Here is a 23,365-nt window from a genome sequence, read left to right as displayed (position 1 = left end):
CGACAGGCAAACATTTTTTCCATTATAGCAACTTACTCGTTGTTAATATTTTGCTAGGCCTTACCCCCCTTGTTTTTTTTCCAGAAGTTTTTCTCCACTGTTCTTTTAACCAACAAATAATATGAAGAAGTGATGTCCGATGGAAATAACCGTTGAATTTATATATGACAACCATTTAACACACTTTTTGATATACTTGTCACGAGGCAGAGTGTATTCCTATTTCAGTAGAATCAAGACGATGATAATAACGCTGACATGTATCGCCCTCAGTCATTTTTCGTAACATTACATTGTAATGTCTGGATTGCAAAGGCAGTATGGTATTAGTAATTAGAGCTCAGTAAATAGTGTAATTATAACAAAAAGATCTTTTAAGTTACAGAGAGCAGTTATCTGATAATTTCTGAATATCACTTAGATAAAAGAAGAAATGAATGGAAGGGATTGGCATTCCTGTGGGTCACCCTTCCAAAGTTGTAAATATTGAGAACAACCCCTTTCTGTTCTCTTGTTATTTCTGCCTAGACTCATACGGACCAAGAGGAGACGTTTTCACACTGTATGAAGTCAGGACTGGGGGTAGAAGAGTAGGAAGACATCCCCACCCCCCAAAAAAAGTGTATAACATCAAGTTACCTTGTAAAAAGAAAAAGGAATCAGAAAAAAGTAAGTTTTTCCCCAGCTAATTTTCGCCTACGTTTGACACTCCAGTGCTCAATATCTACTAAACCAATGTGGACAAGTTTCAATTCACATCATCATTCAAAATTTGCAAGGTATGCACTACTGAGACATATGACCTTAATGTCTTTGAACTAGATGCTTCTCTTCTTCCTGTCTTCCAGCATCCAATTTTTGAGTGCGCCGTTCTATGAAACATTACTTTGTTTTCTCTATTTGACTTTACTACGAATTTGTCATAAAGTCTTCCATATACATGTATTTTGAGAATTTGCATTAAGCTTTGTCTGAAATACTGATATAAATTGTTCGTGTACATACTTGTTCATTTAGCTTAGCTGTAACGTTCTCCATCAAACGGACGATGTCCCTGTTAAACCGCCTTCTTGAACCTCCTAAGAAACTAGCAGCACTATAAAGTGACAAACAGTACTAAATCAGACATGCCCCAGCTCTTGACATGCTACGTTTTTGGCAAAAAAAAATGTTTTTGGTGATGATCCCTCCTGCAACTGCCGTAATGTACAAAAAACGAAGCATTTATTTAACTTGACGACTGAATTTGGAAAGTTTGTCTTTTTTTTAGGTTAGATAGAAAAGAATGAGAATGTAGCCTCCATGTAGTGTCCCAAAATAGCTTTGCAATCCATCAGTCCTTTCCCATGTTCTCCTTGACCATATTCCAAGTTGCTAAACATATGGATGACTTCTGTTGCACTTAATTCTAAGCCAAACCTGAAATAATTAGTGATCGGCCTATGGCCGTTTCCTTGATTTTGTACACGGTGGTCAAGCAGTGCATGTGATATCCTGCTGGCATGGCATTCCATGATTCTAAGCAAATGATTCCCCTTTCAGAGGCCTTTAATTATAGACTGCTCTTGAAATTCGTATTGTACGCGCTTTGGGTTGTTTACAATTGTCTGTAAGAGAAACTAAACCATAAGAATTGACCAGTGCTCAAATTTGCAAGCCGACAAGTTGCAAAAGTCGCATTGCGGCCAGCCGGTCCCATGATTGGCTAATTGTAGTTAAAGGTGAGCCCAGTACCATGTAGTTTCTCCTCAATGTGGGCGTCCATCGCCTCATTTTGAGCCACAGTGAAGTGGGTCTTCCAATTCCCAATCGCACCTAAAAAGCGACATGAACAACGGTAGAAATTATTACTCATTGGCTAGTTCAACCCTCTGTCACTCTTCACAGTTCTCTATAATACTAACGAGATAGCAAGCAGCATATCACCGTACGTATATGATACGATAGCTCCTCCCTCCACGTGGGCTCTTAATGAATCTTATCCCTGTGATCAGTTGCAATGTAAAAAATCAAGATCAAGGCACCAAATGATTGGTAATTAGAATAAATACAGTGGTTAATTACCCAAAATTAATTAGTGAAGATGCGCGTCCGTTTGTGAAATAAAAAATGGATAGTTTCCTACATTTTGGCCTCTCTTCATTTTTTCTCACAGGGATGGGGCACGCACGTTCACGTACGCGCTGTGAATGTAACAAAGATGTGTTTTTTCTTGAAAATGAAAACCTCAGTTACTTTTTTGGACTTCCAGTCAATACGTTTTGTATGTGTGCGGGGGGCATTAAGATTCGCGTCTCTTCCTAAGACCGCGTGCAGTTATCGAAATTGTGGCCCCTAACAATAATAATGCCAATTTAAAATTAATGATGTCTTGCTTGAAGAAACATGTCAGAATGGTTAAGAACGGTGATTAGAACAAAAATGTGAAACAAAAGTCAAAATCGAAAAAACGAAATTCCATTTTGGACATGTGTGGCCCTTCGTGAAAACGGTGACTAACTGATTCAGGGTACTTGCAATGTTACAATTTCGTCAATTGTGAGACCATATTATCACCTGTCGGCCAACCGAAATCTAACCATGAGCACGATCGCTGTATATTGTTATATTTTGTATCCCTGGGGCCAAGCTGCTTTATTCAGAAAACAAATTCGTTTAAGGCTGGTTCATGCTTAACCCGAAAGCGAACGCAGACGCGATTTTGTGACGTCATATCACATATTGGCGGTGCAAATTCGTAAAAGTTGAATATGTTGAATTTTGATGCAAATTTTCGTGACGTCAAATTGGCTTTGCTTTCACATTCGCCTTGATATTGATAAATTTCTGTGTAGGCCATGTTCTCTGCGCAGTGCAACTAAACTCTTTCTTAGCATGCAAACAAACACGTTTATTTGTGCTTGAGTGAAACTGGACTTATTAAAATTTTTAAAAAAGTATTAAAGAGATTGACGCAAGACGAATTCGACTTTAAAATGCCGCGACTCTGCGACCCCTTGGATGAATATGAACTGTAAGGACGAATATTCTCGACGTTATCTTACAATGTCTTGACCTTTCTTTGAAATTGAATGGTTAAAGGCGAAATCATTTTTGGCAAGGGCGGGACATTTTTTCTTAGACTAAATTGAAAACATCATGAGGGGAATTGGAATGAGAAAATTTTAAAATAACCGGGAAAATCTGTATCAAACGGGCCTTTAATATAGCTTTTGTTACCACTAGAATAGCCTCAGCCGCCGGCAGATCTGGGGGGCCGCTGACGGAGGGCCTCGGGTGGAGCATCCCCACCTGCTTCTTTTGTTATTGTATAACATTGTGTGCGCACCGGAAATTGGTTTCCATTTCGGGATACCTGTGGTTTTAGCGGGTATGGGAAGGGTTTGGCAAAGTTCAGGGCGGGAATTGTTTAACAATGTTATACATTCTTTTGGATGAGAGTTAAAACAGTATATTTGTTCTGACCGCAGTGGGGAAAGCCCGATATCCAGTGGAATAAAGAAGTTTTGTCGTTGTAAATCCTGTGGGTTGTGTCCCCTTTTTGGTGTTGCTGATTAGGAAGACCACCCCCCCACTAGTTCAAGCTACATATATTAACTGCTGGTTCGCCTATTTACCTTTCCTCATGAAGACGCCTTGGGACTTATCATGACGGAGAATGCTATCCAGGCTGGCCATGGGGTTATTTTTCATTTTTGCGAAACTGCAGTGTTCTGTTATGGTATCCAGTGTCTCGGCTGATAGATTCTTGCCCAAGAACTTACTGATTTTCTCCACGTTACCTCTCAGATCCTACCTCGCAGTTAAAGAAAAATTAAATTGATGAAACAATTGTTTGCATTATGAAATGTGAACATATATTGAGAATCATTCACTTAGCATTTGTCAACGGTAGTGTATTCCATGGGAGGGGATGGGGGACAGATAGACTTTTGAATTGGGAACCCAATTTCTCACATTATACACATTTCTCTGTCATTAAATTAATATTGTGATTTAAACACAACCGTTTTTAACAGTTCAAGCAGATTTCTGCCAGCTGCCCAGGAACATTCTATTTGGACAGGACATGTCATAATTTTAATCGAAGAGTATTTGTTTTTAGAAACAACAAAATGACGTGGACTTTATGGTCTTCCAGTTCTTTGGCGGTATACAAGTAGCGAGATGGGGCAAATAAACTTGCCCCCAAAACGTGATAATTCATCCATACAGAACTCATTTTCGAATAGACAGCTCCCGGGTGACATATCATCCACCGTGCATTTGCCACGCAAATAGAGTAGTTGACACCATGCGCCGACACTAGTTCCACGTGCACCGACACATGCTACACCGGCACTTGGGAAAACTGCTGTCGTTCGCTTGGAACCCAAGACTGATCACTCTCAGGTGAAAGTTCTTCCTCTTAGGTGCTTGCAAGGAGTTTTGACACCACTGGACTTCTTGTAAAGTATCGCAACACCCTTCCCTTCTCATTCACTTTAATTCCATGGTCAATCACTCACCTGCTTCATGTCTTCATACTTCAGCACAAGAATGTTTGGGTCGTTGCGTTTCCTCCAGAAGTACAAATAATGGTTCCACCACGGTCCGTAAAAAACTGAGAGATGCAAGATAAGGGAAGAAATTCAATGCAGCTTCAGCGAGATTGAGCCTCGAGAGATATCTTAGCTCCGTGTGGCAGAAAAACAAATCATTCGGGGATATTATTTATATAGCATGCCTGGAAGCAAGACAGTTTCGATCGAAATCAAGATATTTCTAAAGACTTCTCTCATACTGTCTGTGGCACTACATTAATACAAAGGGTCGAGTTAGCAGAAATGTCTGTTGCTGCATGTCAGGTTTTTCCCCTACACGTACATGTATGTGTTCGGTTATATGCAAGTGGGCAACATTTTCTTTGAACATCGTGTAGTATTGATTATCTGGTGGTTTTTATAACTGCATAAGTTTTTCAACAGCTTGTGAATTATTCTTTTATTGGGATAGTGCGGACCACAGTTTACCAGAGGGAAATAAAGGCCTTGATATTGAGGGGGAGAGAGCACTATAGATGGATTGTTTTCTGCTTTAATTAGCGTGCATTGTTTGTTATATTTGGTCGGGTTTGCATATTTGAATTGGGTCAGTGCTTTTGGTTTAGTTCCCGATCTGGATTTGTGTCTTTTCTGGATTTTTTTTGGTCATTTCGGCTTTTCAAAAGGGTGGTTTCCACTTGCGTTTACAGATTGTTACAATACAACCATGCATTATGAAGCCACAGTTACACCAAACCACGTGTCCCCCTTCCAAAATATAAAAATAAATAAATAAATGAATAAATAATAATGCGCACACACACAAAACAATAACCCCTGCAATATAGACCTCCTTCATTATCACTCCTTTCCCAATTTCTCCTTTCCTTTTGCCTCCTGAATTCCTACCATCAAGACAGTGTTCTTTGATTTGCCTTTCGTGAGAATTTCCAAAGCTGATGCTATAGACTAATACTTACTGTAAACCATTCCTCTTTCACCTCACCCCAAATAAAAAAGCAATACCAGGGACAACTAAACACACCCTCAACAAACAAAACACTCCAAAAAATAAAGCAAAAGCAAACAGACAAAAAAAAATATTACCGTCTCCTGTTAGCGTTTTATTCAGGAATTCCTCAAAAGTTTCATTCAGCAAGTCTGGTGACGGGTTGGCCAACTTCAAGAAGTAGAAATAGGACACTGTCAAATCCTTAGGATTGCGCATGATGTAGACAATCTTGGGGCGCCTCTCCCAGATCTGAGGAGGCAGCAGCTGGCCGGGCATGTGGGTTTTGATGACCCGTGGGGAAGGCATCTCCTTGGCGATTTCATAACAAGCTGGCAGCTATGGGTAAGATAAAAAATATGTTTTTCGGTTGTTGCAAATGACGTTGCACACTTACGTCAGCAGCTGGATCCAGCCCCACGCATATCCCTGTACCCAGCCCTCATGCAATGCTCTATCTCATCCCCTCCCAAAGACATAATGTCTTTTTGTAAGGAATGAGAAGTGCAGGCATTTTAGAAGTGGTACCACCTACGTTTTTGCCAGCAGGGTTGAGGGTTCCTTTTTGGATGAAAAAGGAAGCTGCTGATTTTGGCACAAAGTTCAAATTTGTCTAGCCTCAATGCCTGATCCAAGATCTGGATACATGAACACCGCCTGTTTAATAGCAGACCTCCAATTAATGTCCTTCCATTCAGAGTCTTGTTTTACATATCTGAATGAGATTCGCCCATTCAATGTGCAGTTCGATTTGTTTAATTGATCAAATGCAAACGATTTCAAAACGTGTAATTGGAAGAAAAACAAAACACAGTAAATGAGTTTAAAGAGGCAAGAGAACATCCGAGGAAGAATACAAAAACAAATTGAGGTGGAAATATTGGAATTTGGAAATATTTTCATGAAACTTTCATGGCTATTGTGGCGGGCAAGGCTACATTTTGTGGCATTCTATGCTTCCCGTCCCTCATCCATCCTTGTATATTGTTCAATAACGTCGACGGGTTTTGTTCTACAAAAAGGTATACAATTTACTTGCACTTATAAAAAAATACAATGTGATTTGCAAGAAAACTTTGTACCCCGTGGAATTTCCTTAAAGTGTATCCTGCATCCTAATTCTCGTTATCTATTTTGTGTCAGATTGACGTACTCGGACACTTCAAACTACAAACAGTAAACTCTTCTCGACGATTTAAGTTTTAGCTTTCTTGCAGTGAAAAGGCTACACATGTACATGAAAATAGTGCCCTGGATTTGGTTTTTTGGGGCAATATAGTTTGTTATCTAGAAGATACATTGCACTGCCTACATTTTTTGTTTTCCTAATAAACTCTGGAATGTCCATATCCGGGAACAGGACTCGGAATGCCCCGTGTTTCTTGTTGACCTCTTCGATGTTCCCGTCATACATCACGCAGGACATAATCTCCTGGGCCCAGGTTGTACCTGTTGGAGTATAAACTCTACGTCATATCGCATGTTGAATAGACTTGTAATAACATTCCTTTTTGTTCTATGGCTGTTAGGATGGGACACGATCCAGTAGGAAAGCAAACATCATAGAGTGTAAAGTCCTTATGTGCTTTGGTCTACACTCACTTTTCTTAGCGACGGAAGCTCCTTTGGTTCACAAACGACTATGGAAAGCTCGCGTTATGGTTCCATCCAACAAAATGGACACTCCAAACCTAAATTGTTCTTTTCAACCAATGAAGGGATGCTTCTGCTCGACACAGACACTTTGGCTCGTTGCCTAGCGCCTGAACAGGGCCCTGGGAAGGGCTGCTGGCCTTGCACAAATTTTTGTGAAGGAAATACGTCACGTACGACGCGTGCAGCATTGTGGGTAGATTTTTCAGGCGTTCGAGCTCGCCCAATGCGTTAGGCAAGCGGTTATTAATTCGATATCTTTTCTTGTTCTTCCTCTGCTGCTGAAAATATTATCACTACACCTTATTAAATAAGTATGGTGTATTTGTTCCATCAAAAATTGAGTAAGATAACCAATGATTGAAGTATACCACCGAAAGACACGTGGTCAGCGATGCTTAGTAAGAAGATGAATTACCACACTGTGAAAGTACCACGGCCATATACTTTTATCATATAGCTGACACTTTGCCAGTGTCAAGGCATTACAAGTGGCGAGCCAAAAAAAGGCCTCGCTGACAGGAAGGGATAACCTCGCAGTCATAGGGCTGTGCACAATGTAACCAATCACAGTGCAAAGCAATCACTCAGCTTTTCCCAGTGCCCTGGTTTGGCTTCAGAAGTTTAGAAACAAGATGACCGTTCTTATTTCAAAGATGAATTTGCGCCTGGGAGGTGTTAATTAATTTAAGTTTGGATTTTAACAGTGTATACTCGGTGTATGCCCCAAACGCTTGTTAAAAAAAAAAAAGAAAAAAGAAAATAAGTCTGCACTAGAAGGCAGGAGGTTGTGGGTTCCGGTCGCACCTGAGTACGCTTTGCTTTTTTCCACAAGCCTTTTGGGGCATACATTGAGTAAATAGTGTTAAAATACACTTCGGGCAGGGCGAAAATCTTAAATTAAAATGGCCGGTCCTTATGTGCTTAATACACCGTGCGGCTATTGCACACCAACTGTCCCTGTTCAGTGTTGCCTACACTGGGAGTTCGTTTCCAACAACGTCGCAACTCGCTCTTTAGAGGCTTTGCGTGGTATAGCCACCTTGCAGGAAGTTCCCTTGCTCAAAAGATATACGTATGCATGTAGGAGGTTTAATTGTGAAACAAACAAACTGCCCTGTAAGATGGATATCATGCAAAGCCTCCATACACGGCTCTGCATGCTATCACAACAGTTCCATCACTGTGTCATGGTAGGAAAAGGAACCTTAGTTTTACCTGCTTTGGGATAAGTCACCAACCACACATCATCTTCTCTGACATCCCAGTGCTTCAAAGTCTTGACTGCATCAGTAGCTTTCGGGGGTAGCGTGATTCCTTCCACCTTGTTTTGGGGTTGTCCTGCTGGTACTTGCACCACAAAATCCATAAAGGACTTCCACATTGCTTGATCTAAAAAGATATTTTTTAAGGATTCAATCTGAAAATTAGCAAATCAGGGTTGAATCAACTTGTGAAAAAACCTCTCGTGATCACAGTTTCATTAAACGCATTGGGTTACAATACACCTAAGAAAAGCTATGATTTTAAGCATGGTGGGAGATGAAAGGATTAGGATGTGCTGGAGTTGTGTGGAGAATTGAGCAGTTCCATTTCCATTGGAATGTCCCATGTCATAGCACAGCATCTCTACAATAGCCTCTTCCAATCAAATCCTACTGCCTGGCTTCTCGTGCCATCTCACGTCTCCACAGAATAGGAGAGGGCGTCAGCGAGTTCCTGGCGCTATATCCAGATGCTCCGGGTAGGCGGGGCTCTTTGACCTTGATTGGTAGTCTGCCAAGAAGAAGGACAACTCTGACTTTAAAAGCCTACCGTCAACAATGTGTGCCAGATTTAGGAGAAGGTACTACGCCGGTGTTGGTTTGTGAGGCTCCTCTACTGCGCTACCATGCCCCCTTCCTAAGGATATCGAGTATTTGTTGTGTATACCTCCTCTCCCTATGGATCAAGTGAATAATAGCACCAGGGTCAAGCCCCTGCTCTTACCAGCATCCGTACACCTGTCCCTGCTGCTTTAGCATCTATGACGTGGACGACTCATAGCCCTCGGGAAGGTCGTTCATCGACTGGGACTCATGCCGGAGCCCGTCTCAATTTTTGACATGTGACAAGAATCGCTACCTGGAATGTGCTCACCCTGACTCATGCTGGATTCCCTGATTCTATTACTAAGGAAATGTGTAGGCTCGGCATCTTGATCGCTGAGTTCAATGACACCCGTTTTCCTGTTAAGGGCATCATGAGCGTAGGTCACGACTCCATTATCTTTTCCGGTGGATCCGGTCACACCAGTGCACCGGTGTAGACATTTTCCTCAATAAGAGAGCCAACAGCTTCATATTATCTTTGCAGGCCATTTTCGAACGTCTGCTGTCTGTCAGACTCAAGCACCAGCATGGGGCTAGCACCTTCATTGTCGTGTGTGCTCTCACTGAGGTTGCCTGCGACTCAGACAAGGATTCCTTTTATGGCCAACTTTCTCATTGCGTCTCCTCTTTTCCTCCCAATGCGGTTTCAGGTTCCGACATGTCTGGCTTTGAAGATGTTGTTGGAAATTTTAGCCACGGTACGGTAAATGATAACTCAGTTTGCACGATTTCCTTCTGTCTTGCTCACCGCCTAGCCATCTCAGGCGCATATTTCAAGCGGAAAAACATCTACAGACTCACCTAGATATCGAATGACGGTCAAACAGCCAAAGAGCTTGACCACATACTTGTCAATGATTGGAGCTGCCTGAAGTCCTACCGGGTTATTCGCGGTGCTGAAGCCCCTGCCAACACTGATCACCGACTTCTTGTCGCTCAGGTTCGTATCAATCCCTCCACAAAGAAATCTCTTCCCAAACACCGCCCAGACAACCATCCTCTTGTAACAGACTCCTTGGTGGCAACCGACTACTCTACTGAGGTTCCTAAGACTCCTGAGATGCTTTTTCGTGGTACTGTTCTTGGTGCTGCTGAAGAGGTTGTGCCTGCCCATCGTTCCCGGTGTCGCCCCTAACTTACTGACAGCACCTTTGAAATCATTGAGCAGAAACGAGCTGCCCGTCTAAGCTCCATCCGTGCCGAGAGTCATCTTCTGGCGGAGATATACTAAGCCAAGGCAAAACAAGACCTGAACGCATGGTACGACTCCATCATCTCTGGGGCCGAAGGTGGCCTGAGACAGAATAAACTCTGCCCCGCCTTCAAAGCAGTGAAGCGCCTGCGCGGAGTTGGTCAGCCTTCAGCTCCTTCCTTGGTTTCCAGAGCAGACGGCTCTCCGAGCAACTCGTTTGAAGAAATGCTGTCCTACCGAAAAAAAAACACCTCTGCCAGTCGCTAAACTTCCCAGCTGCTTCCCCAAGACCGCTTTCAACCACATCCCCTGAAGCTGTAGTCTCTGACCTTGATTGCGACCCTCCATCGTTGTGTGAAGTGCGGGCTGCTATCCGAAAGTTGAAATTGGGCTGTGCAGCAGGAGACGATGGCATCTTCGGTCTCCGAGTGTTTGAAATCTGCTGAGGTGCCCATAAGCAGAGCTCTTCACAAGATCTTTTCCAAAGTGTGGTCCACAGGCACAGTTCCGGCAGACTGGAAGAATGGAATTATTCTTCCTCTATTTAAAGGGAAACTGAAGGTCAAGGACGGCCTGCAGTAGTTACCGCCCCATCACCTTGCTTTCGATTTCTGGTAAGGTGTTTGTGCTTATTCTTCTAGCCAGAATTCGTCCACAACTTGTTTCCCTGCAGAGACCACAGCAGTCAGGTTTCACTCCCAGCCGCTCCACATCTGACGCAATTCTTACATTACGTCTACTCGCTGAACTCCATCACGAGTACAACCGCCCGCTTAATGTCGCCTACACAGACATCAAGGCTGCCTTTGATTCTGTTGACCGAAACCAGCTCTGGGATATACTCTCTTCAAAGGGATTCCAAATACCAATTTGAATCTGGTCAAAGCTTTGCACTCTGGCACCAAAGCCAAGGTCAGGATAGTCCTCAACTTCCTTAGGAGTCCGGCATGGTTGTATGCCAGTGCCCACTCCATTATGTGTTGTCATGAACACCATTCTGTCAGCGTGTGAGACAACACTGGGGATCGATGTAGGCAACCATAGGTTTACCGACCTCTTTATCCTGATGACACTGTGCTGTTTATTGACGACCCAGATAGATCTTGCAACCTTGAAACGGGAAGCTAGCTACATCGGCCTTAAACCCTCTAGGGTACGTTAAGACCAAGGTTCAATCCCTAGGTGGACCATCACCTGCCCCATTTTCCCTTTGCCCCGATGTCGTAGATCCTGTTGAGTCCTTCTGCTACCTCTGGGGCACTGTAACCACCTCAGGTCTATGCAGTAGCGATGTCCCCACGCAGAATTGAAATTGCCAGCAACATCATGGGTCAATTAGACCATCTTTCGAGAAGAAAGGCCGGCCTCCCTGTCAAGCTAAGGCTCTATCAAGCTTCTGTTCTTTCTGCCCTCCTCTATGGGGCTGAAACATGGACACTGAGAAAAAGAGATCAACAGCGTCTTTAGGCCTTCCATACTAGCGTCCAGTGGTTTGACTTCATTTCAAATGCCACCATCTCTCAGCGCACTAGGCTCGGTAACATCGTCTCGAAATTTGCGGGGAGGCGACACACTTTGTTTGGTCACGTCCGGCGCCTCCAAGCCCCGGCTCCTGCTTGTCATGCCCTCGACGCAGCTATCTAATTCCATCTTGGTCAGCGACCTGCCTCCTGGAGGAGGCCCCAAGGTCGTCTGCGTCTCACCTGGCTGAAGCAGGTTGCCAACGCTGTGTAACTGTCTCCAAATGAGTGCCGGTCCCTTGCTCTTGACAGGGGTGTCTGGGGGTCACTACGACCCTCTTGATGGTCATGTGCAGAATGTATGTGGGTTTTTCAGAGAAGACGAAATTGCTACTGTTGAAAGTCTTCTCTTTAAAATGGGTAGACAGTATTTCTTGATAAAAATGACCTAAAACAATGAAACATTTCTAGGCAACAAGCACATCGCACAATGACAACAGTACTTACACTCTTCAAAGGTGATGTACTTCTCCATCGCGCAACTCAAAATGGTAAATTGGGGTAAAAATGCAGGGATTCAAAATATCTGGAAAGTGAAAAAAAAATAATTTAACCCAACAAAAAATCTATTACACATAGTGTTGGAGTTGATTCTTGGTTTAATCTTCTTTCTTCAGTTATGAACTTATACAAACGCAGGTTGATCAAATGTCACATTCTCCAACTATATGTTAATGTGTTTTGTAAGTAATAGCAAATGCTAAACTTCATAGTCCATTTGTACGCTAAGCAGATATGCAAGACAGACAAGAAATACCTTGTGAACACAATCATCTCATGACTTCAGTTACTTACATGTATAATGAATGATTTTCACAACACCCATTGGGAGACAACACAATTATTACGATGAAACGCTGTGGAAAAAAATTATACTCCCGTCTCTCTGTGCATGTGGAGTCACAATCACACACACTTTGACAATGTCTGATCCTGCCTGAGCCATTGAATCACTCCCCAGGGCCCCCCAACACACATATTTCTGAGGTGGTAAATAAAACTAAACAAAAAAATCACAGACACAAAACAAGCATATTTTGCGGAATGCTTCGGACTTCCAACAAACAAACTGTATTCAATAACGTTGAAAATGCAATTCGTCATTACTTTTCTATGTCATAATGAAGCATAGAGAAAGGACAAAGGAGTTGCAACTCAGACACTTCAAGATGTCCAATGATAGTCGCCGCCGAGTGAAACGAATAAAAACAGAAAACATTCCAAAAATGCCCGATTACTGCTTGCATCTTAGCCAGACGAGCGGGGCCATTAATATCCTAGCAATACTTGTGGTTGGCAATTAAATACAAATTATCGATGTGACCAGGAAATAGAGAGAGAACAATTCCTGATATAAGACCTACTTTTGCTATTGTAAAAAAAAAAACTTTTAAAATTTTGATACGCTGTTCCATTATCCAGGTAAAGTTTGTGATTCCATTCTCCTCCGTCCATCAGTGTTTAAAGACCTGGTCCGAATGTGGCTTAGACTGGCCAAAAAATGTTTACTACTGAAATGTTTAGTTCATTCGGAACAACATGCGCTATTTCATCACAGGGAGTGGTAGTAAAAATACGTTTTTGTACAAATGCCATAATAAAAACGATTCAAACAATACACAATAACAACCGGGCTATTTATTCCCATAATAACTCCAGAAGAAACAGTTCATTAAATGACTGCTCAAAGATTTAGTGCACACAGCGTAATGCAAGCAACGTGCAAGCATTAAATTTGATGTTGTCATGAGACCATACCAACTCCAACGGAGCATGAATATTGAATTTCCTATACTTCAGTACACGAAGTTTTAAGGTGCAGATTACCATCGACAAATTGCTGTGGCGGTATTAGGGTACAAAGGGGTTTTGTGGTTGTGAACAGATGGTGCGTAGCAAGTGTGCGCTGCGCTCTGGCTATGGACATACCAGGAATGCCAGAAAGCGGTAATGGATCAGATGTTACAGCCCGAGCAGTTCAAACTCCTTCTGTGTCCTTCCTCTATGGTATTACGTACAACACTTGTTAAAACCTATTGCCAAACTTGCCAAAACACAGGTTTACTAAACAAATTTTCTTTCAACTTGGCTTGTCCAGCCCTCAAAATGTCAATAGGACATCATTTTACACGTGCTCATTTACGTGAAATAGGGTGAAGACACGAAGATTAGTGACATTAGGGACATTCTGAGAACATTCAGTCCTAAAATTAACATCCTGTAGTCTTTTGTTGTAGGAAGTCTTTTACAGGCTTACGTCTTCGACCGCGGCCATGATCAATGGTGACTGTACTGGTGTTTTATTAGTACGTTATTAGTAGTTCGCGCGGTATTAGTGCTTGTAAATGTACATTTGATATATTGCGTGATAGGTCATGTGATGCAGGTCATTGATCCATATTCATCACATACAAATTCAACTGGTTTTTCCTGGGCGCTGATTGGTAAAGAAAAAGTTAAAAGGTTTGTAGGAAATTCCCCAAACGGTAGAACGAGCCGTCAATTGGTGAAACGAGGTCACGAGAGTGCGTAAAGTACATGACCATTGACTTTGTACGCACATCGTACAAAGGCAGAGTGAATAATTAATGAGTCATAATTATGCAAACTTAATTAATTTACATACAATTTCACACAGACGATGAGTAAGTATGCCTCTATGGCACTGCCAAATGTAGTTAAAAATACATCATCGTATGGCCAAAATCGGTGGGGGGGGGGATTCCACCCCCGGCTGTGACAATGCCAAGAAACACTTCGAGGGTTAACATACCATAAAGTACACATAGAATAAAGAAGGCCAATAGGCTAGAGCTGTATTGTGAAAATTCACCCAACTCAATATACGTGATGAAATTCAATGTGTTAAATAATTTACAGCCAGTACTAAGCAGTTTCAGTTTACCACCATCATAGTTAAACTAGTCTGACAAAAGCAAACACGTCTACAAACGTATAGGGAAACAGGTCGTGGATACACATCACAACCTACATGTAGAGTCACAAATGACCAAGTTTTATCAATTCGAAGATCATAAACTAGGAAGCTGCTAAAGCCTTCCTGAAATATCATCACTTTTCGGTATTCAATAACTGTTCTCGTCATGATGGTCGTTGTAACTAATTAGACCTGGATATTTCTGCTGCTGCTGGTTCCTTTGCGTGTTTTCCCAATGTTCCTGTCCCAGCACGTAATGCCTGTCTCATGGCAAGGGTGCCAAACTTTAAAGATCTCTCCAACATTTCCAAGCTATCAGCATGGTGTGCTAGGCTACTCGGTTGTGTATGTGGCTCCGTGACATTGAGGACATACCCCAAAACTACACTTAAACATGCTAAAAGGAAATTATACCAACCATGCATTTGAAACAACCCGATCAACTGCAATACTAACAAAAGTTGCTGTTTTGAGATTTTTCCTTTGATTTGTTTAATCCAGTGGTACCTGAACTCTGAAATTTATTGAATGTGCTTTTTGTGTTGCAGGACTGTCACTCTTTGCGTGTGTGATTAGTCCCAGTTACCCCACGGTAGTACTCCTCCATTTTGAATTTAGGAGTGACCAGCCGTTAGTTAGGTGGGGTGGTTCGATCTACTATTCCACAGTGTCCGAGTACGGGGCACCGGTAATTTTCAGCAAAAAGAGTACTTCCCGTGAGTTATTTTAAAGCATTTTTGGCGTGTAACTACAGCCATCTCATCATTTATCGTCAATTTATATATCAAATGAAAGGGCTATTTCTCCTCCACACGATAAAATAAATATTGTTGATGTGCAGTCATTCACTGCAAATATCGTGGCGTTAGAAAAACATGTATCAGCTCTCTTGAGAAAAAGAGTCACTTAGGCGTCAGGCCACAACTCAATTAGTGGAGGGTCGACAGTCACCAAACGTGCTTAAAATATGGTTAAGACATATATCTACAATAAAAAAATTATATCTCAGCTCTTCACACTTTTGTTTGCTTATGGTCAAAAAAGAGGGAAAAAATCTTCATTCTGAGATCAACTTAAGTAAGACAGTTATGAGTGTAATTGATTCCCTTTAATTCACATTTTAGATTAGGTTGTTGTTGTAACCTAGCGAAAATCTACTGGGATAGGTAGGGAAACCTTTGGTAGAACCTACATCAACTTGTGTTGAAGGAGAGTATCGTCACGTTGCCGCCCCTGGTGCTAACAGAGGGCGATATCACATAGTATCGCCATCGATAAGGCGGCCACGCGGGTGACATGCCCTCTGTGCGGCTGCAGAGTGAGTTTAGTAGTTTTAAGCACTCCAAAGCTATCGAGTGTGGAGTTAATCGTTACTATCCTCTTGAGACAAGTACAGTGTTTCTTCGTCAGTGTACAAAAAATATACGAAAAAAATATACAATATTGGCGACCAGTTTCATCCATATACAAAACTGATGAAGCAACCACTTGGACCACTTCAAGTTGTCACCAACTTGACTGTTGGAAAATACACACAGCCCAAACTCTTGACGTGAGAAATTATCCAACGTAGAGAAAATGTTTAGTTCTCCTGCACAGAATCAAACTGTGTGAAAACATCTCTCATTGATGAGCTACGGACGCATCATTTGACAGCAGGACAACATATGTTTCATCCCCTCAAGGAATCGCGATTGGACCAGATTACACGTCAGTGGGCTGAAAAGATTGGGGAAATGAAAGCTGGTACCCCTCATGCAAGCAAAGGTGGTGTGACTGTAACTTCAGAATCAGCTTCGGCCTTCATGTCGCAGGCAACCCATTCTGGTTGGGCTCGCAAATTTTCCAGGGCCAGAAAGAGGTTTTCACAGAAAGTGAATGATTTCTTGCTCGCCCAGTTTATGGTTGGTGTAAATGCAGGAAAGGAGGAAGACCCAGAGAATATGTCAAAACGTTTGAAAAGTCACTTCCAGAGAAATGACTGGCTGACTGTCCAACAGATTGCCAGTTACTTTTCACACCTTCTCTCTTATATACAAATCAGGGACACTGCCAACCAAGGACTTGTCTGATGTGAAGGATAATGCTGTGGAATTGGTTGAAAAACAGTTTCTTGTGGATGCTGTGCAGAGGCAGTGTGGGCTTTGAGACAGTATACATTGAGTTTCGTGTCATTTAATAATTCGTGTATGATGCGTCATTCCCAGAATAATCATTCCCAACTTGTTTCCCATAATTGTGGTCTTTTTGAGTTGGGCAAGGTTTTGCCTACGTGGACTCATCAACGTTTTTAAGGTTGTTGGTTTTTTTCCTTTTTGTTTTAATTGTTTTAAGGTGTCGATGGATGAGGAAGTGTCTGTATCTTGTATTTTCTGCAAAAGTTTCTAATGACATGGATCTATGTGTCAGTTAAGTTTTGTTTGCACTCTTGCAGGGGTGTACTATATCACACAACTGGGCTACATTCATCGAGCCGTGGTGGAAGCTGTCCCGGGCCAACACGGTGACTAGAGTAACAGCTGGACTAGGCCAGCGGCATGTTATACAGACTGCACTGCTTGCTCAGACCGCAATGTGAATGTTGAATCTCCGCAATGTGCACCATTGGCTCAGCAGAGAGACGGGGAGGACCGGGGCTAGTCAGTAGGACAAGGATGGCGAGGGACAAAGGGACCCGGGTGTGTCTCGCCTGGCAATCGGTTGGAACGAAGCGATGACGTTCCAATACGACGCTACTTACACCGGTCTTGCATATCGGTCCGAGCTAAATGGCATTCATATGTTTACATTGCTTCACCATATGAATGGGCTGTCCGAATTAGTGCGCAGAACGCTCGTAAAGGATCCAACTGCCGCACTACGTTAGGTTTGCTCCGCACAAGGGTTTGGTCCGCCGCACCTGACCGACGAGCGAAGCAAAATCTGTTCTATGTATTGGATTCTACAGGTTTAGGAATTACCAGTAATAAAATATGAGCGTCGTTGGACAGCTCAACCAATGGGAATCTTCCATCTCAAAGGGACACATGACTTTCTGCTAGAGTCATTTGTGAGTGTCGTGGGTAAAAAGGTGAAAAACAGAATAAGAAGTCACGTGTACAAAGTGCTGAGTAAGGTGCCTAAAAGTGCTAATCTAGTCATCTTTGATGAATGACTGACAGTTACACAATCTGAGGTTTCTGAATATTAGCATTCCAGGGGATCTTACCACGCCCAAACAAGCAGCCTCGTGGAGGGGACTTTACGACATGCCATATTAAGCAGAGAAAACACAAGGACAAAGGAGTGAAGGAACACGTGATCGTGCCACAGTACAGCATGAAACTAGTGTCTCTGCTACATTACGATAATGCAAGAAACCCTGGGAATGCAAGGTACGAGAACAAGTAAAACAAAGGGGCGCTAGAATTCCAACAACAAGATTTGCAGATACGCAACACTATCAAATATTGCAGTACAACGGTTAGTTACTTTGTACTACCGAGTACAGACCCCATCAAAAATACTTCCAAAAGAGAATAACACTGACAAGTCAACTCGAGTCTCGAGAAGTCAACTCAAAAATTCAACTCGAAACTCAAAAATCAAATCTGACTCCTGATACTCAAACAAAAGTTACACTTGCTGATCAACTGTGTAGACGGAACATAACCGGGGCAAGTACAGAACCACGAGGAACCCATCTCCTCTTCTTAGCCTGTTGACCACTAAATGTCTCAAAAACAAAACCGCGACACTAAAAATTTAAAGAGTGATTAACAAGAGGGAAGGTCCCTTTCAAAACATGCGTTTTCAAGGGAGATAGAGTGGCCCACACTCCGCTAACCTAGTGTGGTGGCATAAAACAGGGGCCTTGTAGGAAGGCTATGGTGTCATTAGCCACCCCTGCGACGCGTTTATGTTCTTTTTTTTTACATGCTGCCTTAACTCAAAAAGGCTCCTAATTCAAGGCTGTAGGTACACTGTCATGAATACGGAGCGATGTATCGATGAGTGCTGATCGTATGGGCCGCAGGTTGTGGGGGTTTACACTGTGATTCACCCTGGGTCACAGACAAAACGCGTTCAAGGCGGGTCATGATAGAATATATAACAGAAGGGTCAGATTCACCAATCGACATTATGGCATATAATCTCTGGGGCAGAAATTTTACTTACCGCGTTCACAGATGCTGAAATTCGAGCTCTGTGCCGACGTGCAAAAGGGAGCGTTCTTATGCTGTTTGTATACCGTAGCTCTATTAAAGTTGGCAGCATGAACAATCAAAAGGGGATGTCTAGCACATAAAATAACCAGATGGTGCATCTAAATAAAAGCATGGGGCAGTAACTGGAAGGGCCACTACTCATATCCGGGCACCTCTGAGGCAACTCTATCTAAATAATATTCAATGTTTCTCCACAATAAAGAAGAACACATTGCATTTTTGTGTTCATAATAATGCGCAGTATCTTCCACTTTTTTGGTCATGATGAAGTGGTACAGGAAATCTGTTTCCCCGGGAAGAAAGTAATTGGCTTCGGGGAAGTGGTCTGCTCCGTTCGATTGAGCAGTCAGCATTTTCATCGTCGACCTCAGTGTTATCTTTTCTAAATGGAACAAAAAGTTGATATGTTAGTCAAATACTGACATGGTGAACTGTGATCATGAACCACATATGAGACCATAGTGAACTTGAGACATCTGCCCCGAAATTCAAGAACTGTTTCCTTTCAGAGCTTTCAGGGAGAAACTCTGACACATTGTGACCTGGCCTCGGCTTGAAAAGGCACAGGGTGAAACATATGCATGACCTGTTTAAAATCCAATGCCGGATATGTCTTGACTGTGAAACCCGCACAGAATTAGTCACCGAGTTGATCTGGCCGTATTGTGGCATCAGAGACGGTAAATCTGCTTCACAACATGTTTGCCCCACAGACCGAAAGGGATTCTCTTTACGCTCGTGCCTCTTGCAAAGACTTCACGATCATGGGTCGTGTATCGGGTAGTATCACGTGAGTTCAATTAGGACGACTGCTAGTTTGCAGGACCAGGGCTGCGAGGGACATGCACGGGGTGTCTCACTCGGCAAACGGTTCGGACGTACCGGTGACGGACCGCTAAGATGCTACAACTTTCAGTAGCAACCTGGGCTGCTTCCTACCGCACTCGCATCGGTGCAAGCTAAGCTAGCTGGGAATCCAAATGGTTACATTAGGCCCCCCAAAAGTTTCCGATTTCTGGTCACTGCGCACCTCGCCGTAGACCTGCGCATGAGCAAAATAAAGAACTATTTTACTTTGAATAAAATGACATCCAAAAGTCTCCAAACTTGCTAGTTCGGAAGGAATCTACTACTGCGTAATTGTAAAGTGTTTTTGATGGGTGGGGTTGAGTAATATGTACGGCGAAAGAATCCCCAGGCCTTTATACATTTCAGTCGGGCACTCTTATCAGATGACGTCATTGATGTATCTTTACTCGAAGGTCTGTCCGAATCAGTTTACTCGGGCTTGAAATTTTGCATGATTCTACCTTGATTGATTGACCTTGATTGATTGACCATTTGATTCGGACCTGGGCCCACGTCTGTGAACTAGACAAACTAAGTGGTCTTACGTCCTGCTGATGTATACAAACTGAAAACGCTTATAAACAACAAACCGTGAGGGGCCAGTCTATTTCAGTGTCGGCAAGGCAGTGGCGGTACATATACACATGCAGTGCTTGCAGTGGAGATGGACATCACGTTATGACCACCATCATATAACAACTCATGCATCGTCACTTGCCAAGAATAAAAGTAGACTAGAGTGAGAGGCGAGTTTATTTTCTGAGCTGAATTTTTCCCCCAATATTTTACATGAAACTTGTTTCTTATAAGCTAAAACAGACAACATTGTGCACAGTATATCATTTACCTCATGAAAATTTTATTTTCATTTTGACTATGGAGCTGAACTGTTTTCATTTATTTTTGTACAGGTTATTTTGACGTGTAACTTGTTTTCTCTAAGATAAAGCAGTACGCAATGTTCAAATAATGTCGTTTTTTGCTATCTCACGAGAATTTCATTTAATACCAGAAACATTTATTTTTCACATTTAATTTTCCATGGTTGTGCTACTGTATTTTAACAAGGTCAATCTTGCCAAGAATAGAAGCCTCTTGTTTGAATAATATGACTGAAAACATTGCCTCTCGTCATATTTTATGGTCTGTTTATTTATTCAAAGTTGTTAATTCACACTTCTCACAGTAACAAGACGATGCACTCTTAAGTACTGTATATGAGCATGTACATCACTTCTAAGGGAAAGAAACAAGAGAAAAAAAAAGAACAGCGTCACCGCACCACTTTTTTTTACCAAGCCCATGACTAGAAAGCGTAGTCTTCTTTTTGGCCTTACTTCACAATAAGAATGGTTCTCGGATTACCGCAGAACTCTTGGAAAGGGTCCAACCGCTGCACTATTTAAGGTTTAACCCCGCACAACAAGGGTTTTGTCCGCCGCCACCTGGGCGACGAGCTTGGCAAAATCTACTCCATTCAATTCTTCTTCTATTTAATAAAATATGAGATTCGTTGAACAGCTCAACCAATAGGAAACCCCCAAAGCCCAAGGAGTGCTTGTATTTCCTTGATGGACCTCTTCGGGTTTTTTTTTTGCCCGTCTGTGGTCTACTTACAGACCTTGCGTACACCCTTCCCCTTTTTTTTGTTAATGCATCGGATCATTTACTCGCAACGCCATTGGTCGGAGTTTCCAAACGCTCTGAAAGGGATGAAGAAACGAATCTTTCAAGAACCTATGTTAGCCAAATCAGAGGGTACGATAAATGCTTATTTGATCAAATGTAGCAGATTTTTCGCTTTTAAGTGACATCATACTCCCTATTCAAGACAAACGTATGGCAGCCTTTTTAGTCGATGTAAAGGCCAGACCAACCTCGGAAAACACGATAACTTCCACAGCTGCAGCCATCAAGTGGCTGCATTCCTTAGTTAACAAAAAACTGAATCCAACATATTCTCTTATATTGCAACAAATCATTGTGATAAGACAACTTCACAAGCCTCCTATGTAAAACCAACCATTATCCCTCAACATGGTAAAGCACATTACTGATAAATTTGGAGACCCCAATAACAACTTAATGGAATCGAGAACAGCTTGTTACGTTGTACTGAAGTTCACTTTACTATTCAGACATGATGAAATTGCACAAATGAAAGCTTGCCATATTCGAGATCTACCAGAATGAAAGGGTTTATCCAATTCCCTTCCCCATTACGAAACCGATGTGTTCAGAGACGGAAACACAGCCTTTCCTCGCTTTACACCAATGAGGCCTGGGTTCGAGTCCCGGGTTGGCCCAGGTTTAAAGTGCATTTAGTTTCCAGTCCCTACTCGCTCCGCACAGGTTTTCTCCGGGTACTCCGGTTTTCTCCTGCCTTCAAAACTGGACCTTCTTCCTAACTCCGTAACGTGATGCTGATTAATAAAGTGTATGAATAAACGTACAGTTATTGGCGCAAACAGCCCGAGTTGCTGAAAGCAACAAAACAAAAACCAAACCAAAACCAAACCAAACCAAACAAAAAACACCCTTTCTCTCTGACACTGGTGACAATTATTCTCAAGCAGTGCCATTCTCAAGCAGTACATGTCCAGATGTGGTATCCGTATAGGACAAGACATAGTCATGTTTATAGCTGTTTCCTAACATTCTAGTATTCGTGATTACAAACCATTGATCAATATACCACTCAGCTATACGAGGTGTTTAGAAATTTTCCTAGAGGCACTTGGAAAGATAGGCCTTTAGCAATCCCACAACATACGGTTTGCATAGTGTGAGATCAGGAGGGGCGTCACATCTGGCAAAAAAAGTTTTTCTTAAGAACTAATTATGCAACATGTAAGATGGAAGTTGACTGCTGCAAAAACAGATACGTGAATAGAGATTTTGATCAAAGGTTGGATGTTTCTAAAGGTTTAGGTACTGAAGTCTAAATGGATCCATCTTTAATGTTCACACTCTTAGACTGTGAAAAAGGTAATATTAAAAATGGACCGTGTAATGTACTGCTATATGAATACGACAAATACTATTATCATGCCCAATATATCAACAAAAGAAAATATTTGTTTCTTACATGGGGTATAATTAGAATTGATTAAGACTCGTTGAAGACTGCATTGTACATAATTAAGAAAATTTCAGAACGGCCAGTCCGATATACAAAATTTGGCTGCTATACTTTTGATTTATTCACAACAATGTTATGTTTTCTTTTGAAAATGCTTATGATGAACAAGCAAACAAAATTGTAGTATGTGTTCTTACGATGGAGGAATGGAGACTCAGGAAGAAACCCAAAGGGTCATAAATGGCCAAGATAGAAGAAGACATATTTCTGGGAGATACCAAAAGGGCGTGGAGAGCCAAGATTCAATTTTTAATGCTTGCATGGACTGCAATGAATATCGTCTAACTTTGTTTTTAAATAGGTTTTCAACTGTTAATTAGCCTTTGCAATTGCAAACAATCTAAATGTTTTTCCTACTCTCAGTGGCATAACACCTGCATAACAGGTTTCTACATCTGAAGGAAGTAATTGTCAAAATGTTGCTGGATGCCAGTGGAGATGTACCTGTTTGTCTTCTGCA

General features: G+C 42.1%; 1 protein-coding gene and 1 pseudogene across 1 annotated transcript; one reads left to right on the top strand and one right to left on the bottom strand.

Moving 5' to 3' along the window:
• Positions 1–1,687: 1,687 nt before the first annotated feature.
• On the bottom strand, positions 1,688–19,000 carry LOC110984299 (sulfotransferase 1A1-like). The gene is made up of 8 exons (XM_087142218.1): positions 18,865–19,000; positions 12,216–12,294; positions 8,404–8,577; positions 6,845–6,981; positions 5,631–5,871; positions 4,509–4,603; positions 3,618–3,792; positions 1,688–1,815 (listed from the first exon to the last, which is right to left on the bottom strand). The coding sequence occupies exons 2-8, from the start codon at positions 12,241–12,243 to the stop codon at positions 1,706–1,708; spliced, it is 960 nt and encodes a 319-aa protein (XP_086998344.1). The 5' UTR covers positions 12,244–12,294; positions 18,865–19,000; the 3' UTR covers positions 1,688–1,705.
• LOC147797599 (uncharacterized) lies at positions 16,003–16,854 on the top strand (annotated as a pseudogene).
• Positions 19,001–23,365: the final 4,365 nt, after the last annotated feature.

This window comes from Acanthaster planci, linkage group LG10 (assembly GCF_054643075.1).
Source record: "Acanthaster planci isolate LZ-2023a linkage group LG10, COTS_SCS, whole genome shotgun sequence".
NCBI lineage: Eukaryota > Metazoa > Echinodermata > Asteroidea > Valvatida > Acanthasteridae > Acanthaster > Acanthaster planci.
This window is presented reverse-complemented; position numbering and strand designations above follow the sequence as displayed.

Excerpts from the sequence above, each read along its gene's own strand:
- LOC110984299 (XM_087142218.1), bottom strand. The coding sequence starts at position 12,243 with ATGGAGAAGTACATCACCTTTGAAGAGT. Across the intron at positions 4,604-5,630 it reads TAAAACGCTAACAGGAGACG|TTTTTTACGGACCGTGGTGG; the intron begins GTAATATTTTTT and ends TGCATCTCTCAG. Across the intron at positions 1,816-3,617 it reads AGGCGTCTTCATGAGGAAAG|GTGCGATTGGGAATTGGAAG; the intron begins GTAAATAGGCGA and ends GTCGCTTTTTAG.